Here is a 5881-nt window from a genome sequence, read left to right as displayed (position 1 = left end):
CTCCTGAGTGCTGGGATTAAAGGTGTGTGCCACCATGCCCGGCGAAAGAGTGTTTTAAAAAATAGTCAACTAACTCTATCAATTCTTTCCAATAATAATAGAGAGACAGGGGACAAGAGAAATGGCTTAGTGGTTAAGAATTTTTTGCTCATGTATAAGACCCAGGTTCAGTTCCCAACACCAATATGACATCTTACTACAGCATGTAACTCCAGTTCCAGAAAATCCAAAACCCTCTCTTAGTTTTTCAGGGCTTGTGCATTAATGTGGTACATAAACATACATTCAGGCACAAATACATATAATTAAACAATGCATTTAAATAATATATTGTGTTATTATGAAACACTAATGGCAAAAATCACTAAGGTAATAGGATAAGAAGAGTTAGCTTAAAGAAACAAATAAAAACGCTCAGATATCAAAAGGGCCAAGAAATAATATACTCATTCTTACTCCTTCTGGTGTCCAACTATGGTCCTTTGACCACAGATTTTCTTCTGGGTAAAACTACAAGTCATGTAACCTGAAGAGCTGTCCTAATACAAGAATCTACTCACTCAAAACCTCCAAGTCAGTATTCTACCAAAGGGAAGGACTGAAGTTCTTAAAAATCATCAAGAAGGTAAGTTAGAAGTGGTGGTACATGACTTTAAGCCCAGTACTGAGGTAGCAGAAGCAGGCGGATCTCTGTCAACTGGAGGCCAGGCTGCTCTATGCAGGCCAGTTTCCAATGTGTAAGAAACTCCTATTCATGAGCTCACTCAATTCTTTACACACTCCCACAAGGCAAACAAAGCAGCTGCCATCTTTATTTCTATTTTACAGAAAACTATTTTATTTCTCAAAAAAGTAACTGAATGTAGCACAACTTTATTCTGAGTTTCAAACCAATCAGAGCTACACAGTGAGACCCTGTCTCAAAAAAACAACACCCCCCCAAAAAAGTAAAAACTGTTAAATAATTTATAGTCATAAAACTTAACTGCCCCTTTCTCTGAAAAGTTGATTATCTAACTCTACCAACTTTCCTAATCAAAACTAGTTACCTTTAAATATTTAGTATTTATTCTGAATTTTAAAATCAGAGGAAAGAATAGATGAACTATTACTTTATTATGCATATTCTAATGAAGTAAGGCTTATATAATTTATTTGTGAGAACATATTACCTGACAGGTAGGCTAATCTGAACGTTTCTTTACCTGAATAGCTTCCACTTTAGCTGTCCATTCACGAGCCTTTTGTAAGGCTTCTTTTAAGGACAATACATTGGGTAGAAAGGCAGGAATGTTCTTGGCTTCATTCACAATATTTTCTAAATTTGCCATACTGTGCCGTGGTCTAAATGAACAATAAAACAGTAAGACACTATGTAAAAGTCCAATTACTAAAAGAATTAAAATAGCATTTTCCAATGTGTAAGAAACTCCTATTCATGAGCTCACTTCTTTTCACACTCACACAAGGCAAACAAAGCAGCTGCCATCTTTATTTCTATTTTACAGACAAGAAAAGTATCTTATTTCTCATAAACTAATTGACACACCTAATGTGCCGATTCAGAATGAGTCTTGACTCCAGGTTCCTTTTATTACTTACTAGTTAGGCCTAGACTACCTCTACTCTACCTCTCTAAAATACATGCAATGATCAGAGGTGGGCACGGCTAGCAACACATTTATGATGACCATTCACTGATGAACAAAACAAAGACCTTATTCTCATTCATCAAAATCTAAGGATTACACTGGTATTGAAAACTAGGAACAAATTATTTTAGGCTCATAGCCACAGGCAATAGTAAGTAATTCTGCCTAGAGACTTGAAAGTGCTTTAACGAAGGCTCTAAACAAGTACATTATCTAATGAAAGAAAGTGAAAAAAAACATGGACAAAATTTTTTAAACTGTCAGTTTCATCTTGAGACTGGAGACTGTACAGGAGGTGCAGGAACAATGGAGTGTGAGCATGAACTAGCAGAATGTGGGCAGTGACACATAAAGGATTCTGAGCCTCACACATCCACTATGTAAAGCAGTGGGAAGCTTTAAAGGAGTACCACTGTCTTATCATCATGAATTCCATTCCATGTTAGGAGGCATGTGGGAAAATTCAATTGCGGTAGCTAAAAAACAAAACAAAACAAACAAAAACCAGAAGGCATTTACCAAAGAAACTTGTTATCAATTAAAATATTATGAGTTAGGATACTGTGGTGATGTATGCCTTTAATACCAAAACCTGATGGATCTCTGTGAGTTCAAGGCCTAGTCTACATAGAAAGTTCCAGGACAGTTAGAGCTACATGGTAAGACCCCCACCCCAATCTTAAAAAAAAGTTTTGCTATATAAATATATTCAAAGATGGTAAATAAAGCCATGAAATATCCAAGGAAACTTATATTGAGCAAAAAGAAAAGGCCGTTATTTCCATGAAAAAGCCATTATTTAAGCGGCAAAGAAAAGGCAAATGCTAAGAGATCAAATGTACTAAGATATGGTTCAGAAAGCTAGAAAGTTTGTGTAGCCCTGGATATCCTGGAACTTCTTTTGAAGACCAGTTTGGCCTAGAATTCAGAGATCTGCCTGCCTCTGCCTCTTGACTGCTGGGATTAAAGGCGTGTTCCACCATGACCTGGCCAGACACCACCACTTTTTATTTTCTTCAAGATATTAAGTATCTAAAATTCATTTATCTACTTTTCTCTCCTCACTGAAATCTTAGCTCTATAGAAATTGGGACCTTCGGGGTCTTGTTTACTAATATCCTCATAGAATGTAGAAATAGTGTGATATGGAGCAGATACACCGCAAACACCGCACTGCAAAACTCAAGGGAAATATATAATGATTATTATAGTTAAGCTAGTGGCAACAGAGTTAAAAGACAAATTAAAACATATTGAGTTAAAATCATCACAGAGTTTAGTGACTTAATCAAAAATTGAGAAGGAAGCTTCAAAAATTACTAGTTTCTTATTCCAAAGTTATTTCCCTTTCCCCATTTAAAATGTTCCAATCTCCATGAACTGTCACAAACAGATGATACATAGTTATATGAATATTGGTATGTATTCTACACAGCATTTACAAAGCAAAATATCTAGGCTACACAGAGGCCCCTTTTAACTAAGGAAAACTGTATGAAGTCACCTAAAGTTTTCCCTATCAAATGCTTCCTATCTGCCTATGTGCAGGTCTGTGTTTGGCCAGTTGTCAGCCACCACGTGGGTGCTAAGAATCAAACCAGGGATCCTCTGAAGAGGAGCCAGTGCTCTTAGCTGCTGAACTGGCAGGTTTCCCCTTCAATGAGCATCTTGCAACTCTGATTTTGTAATTGTATTAATAGCATGGACTTGAAACAATATTATTTCTCATCATGTCAGTTACCTAACAACATCGTCTACACAATAGTCTGGACATATCTGAAACTCTCTACATGTAGCCACATTTGATTATTGGTAATTGGTCAAAAGGCACAAGACGAATAATGTAAGTTAATGAAACAGGCTTTATGTTCCTCCACCTCATCTACTCTTTTACTCAGGATGGGTGCTTTCTTTTGCATATTTGTCTATGTACCATGTGTGTGCCTGGAGTGATAGAGGCAGATGCTCTAGGATTGAAATTTCAAATAGTTATGTGCTACCTTGTGCTGACACTTGAACCTTAGAACCCTGGAAGAGCAAGCAGTGCTCTCAATATTGAGCCATCTCTCTACCTACCTCTTGACTTAAGTTATTAAAGAGAAAACTGTCACCAAAATATGTTCACCTTGCTTGCAGGCAGGCCTTAGCCTTCTCTTCCCATCTTTCAGAGACTGTAAGGAGTTCCTGTAGTTCAGCCATTGCTTTTTCCACAGCATGGTGAGGTGCCAAGCCTACGCCAGAGTCAATCAATTTCTTCATGACATCCAAAGTGACTTGTTGTGGATCTGATAGAGTTAGTCTTACTTCATCCAGCCATCTAGCCTGCTGTAGCTCTTGCTTTAGTCGGGGCAATTCAGGTAGCTCCACATAGAGACTAGAGCCCATGTCTATTAACATTTGGAGTTTAGAAGAATCTGGGGTTTCATCCATCATGGCCTCCTGGGCACGTTCATGAAATTCTTCTACATCATCCAGCAGATTCTGAAAAGGTAAAAAATAAAATATAAATAAGCAGCAGATTTTGTCTGACAATATAGCTAGTTATAGAGTATTTGCCTACTACAGTATGTACAAGGCCTTGGGTTTGATCCCCAACGTTAGTACTAAAAAAATTAAAGAGGAAGTGCTAGAAATAGCTCAGGTATAGTGTCAATTCTAGGACCTCCTACAGTCTCACCAGAATAGCACAAGATATTCAGACATCTGAAAATCTTAGCATGTTACCTGGTAACTAATTTCTTTCTACACTCCCTTTTAAAAGGATTTATTATTTACATACATGAGTATTCTATCTACACGTGTATATGTGTACCACAGGTATGTGTGGGTGCCTGGTGTTGAGAGGACAGAAGAGTTTTAGACCCCCTAGAGATGAAGTCAAGAATGGTCATAAACAACCATGTAGGTGCTGGGTGCCACATCTGGGTCGTCAGAAAGAGCAAGCAGCACTCTTTACTGTTGAGCCACCTCTTCAATTAAAATATGGCTAAATTGGGCTGGAGAGATGGCTCAGTGGTTAAAAGCAGTGACTACTCTACCAGAGGACCTGAGTTCAATTCCTAGCAACCACATGGTGGCTCACATCTGGAATGGGATCTGATGCCCTCTTCTAGTGTATCTAAAGACAGTATTAGTGTACTCATATATTAAAAAATATATATGGTTAGCTGAGCAGTGGTGGTACAAGCCTTTAATCCCAGCACTTTGGAGGCAGAGGCAGACAGATTTCTGAGTTCAAGGGCAGCCTAGTCTACAGAGTGAGTTCCAGGACAGCCAAGGCTACACAGAGAAACCCTGTCTCAAAAAAAAAAAAAAAAAAAAAAGGCTAAATCAATAAAACATGTCTTCTTATGACAAGGAAAGTACAAGTGATATATTCAATAAATATTAAATACTGACTTTGACACAGGCATATATATAGCATTTTCTTTGTTCTTCCCTTTTTTCTTTCTTGGAGATGGGGGGAGAGGAATGTGCCAAAGTCAGGAGACAACTTGTGGGAGGTGGTTCTCACCATAACTTATGTAGGTATCAGGAATGGCATTCATGCAGCCTGGTGGCGAGCACATCTACCCACTGAGTCATCTTGATAGACCCCATATATTCTAATATAGATAGATAGTAGTAAATAACTAAATAAAGCTGTTTCAATTAGTGTTATACATACTAAATGTAAAACAGAACAACCTAACAGAATAGCCAAAGGTGAAAAAAGGTATATTAGTTAGTAGTAGTAACCATATACAAGAGTGAACCAGAACTATAACAAAGGATTAGGGAGATGGCTCAGTAGATAAAATGCTTGCTGTATAAATGTGAGGATCCAGACAGAGACAGGGCAGGAATGGTGGCCTCCTTGTACTCCTAGGATTTGTAGCCACAGAAAGAGAAGCTCCAGAAAAAGCTGGGGGGCTGGACTAACTGAATAGGTGAGCTCCAGGTTCAGCAAGAAACCCTGCCTCAGTAAATAAAGTTGAAAGAGAACCTACCTCATTAAATAGAGAATGGTTGAAAAAGACACCACTGGCCTTCACATACACATACACCTGTGTACTGGCTAGCTTTGTGTCAACTTGACACAGCTGGAGTTATCCCAGAGAAAGGAGCTTCAGTTGGGGAAATGCCCCCATGAAATCCAGCTGTGGGGCATTTTCTCAATTAGTGATCAAGGGGGAGAGGCCCCTTGTGGGTGGGACCATCTCTGGGCTGTTAGTTTTGGATTCTATAAG

At 38.4% G+C, this 5881-nt stretch overlaps 1 protein-coding gene across 1 annotated transcript in view; it reads right to left on the bottom strand.

The window, feature by feature from the left end:
* Kdm5a (lysine demethylase 5A) overlaps positions 1 to 5881 on the bottom strand; it is a 73581-nt gene that overhangs the window by 22291 nt on the left and 45409 nt on the right. The window contains exons 19-20 of the mRNA XM_021191007.2: positions 3778 to 4133; positions 1206 to 1344 (exon numbers count right to left, since the gene is read on the bottom strand). Coding sequence (XP_021046666.1) covers positions 1206 to 1344; positions 3778 to 4133 — 495 coding nt within the window. The remainder of the gene's footprint in view (positions 1 to 1205; positions 1345 to 3777; positions 4134 to 5881) is intronic.

The sequence above is a fragment of the Mus pahari genome, chromosome 2 (genome assembly GCF_900095145.1).
Source record: "Mus pahari chromosome 2, PAHARI_EIJ_v1.1, whole genome shotgun sequence".
Lineage (NCBI taxonomy): Eukaryota > Metazoa > Chordata > Mammalia > Rodentia > Muridae > Mus > Mus pahari.
This window is presented reverse-complemented; position numbering and strand designations above follow the sequence as displayed.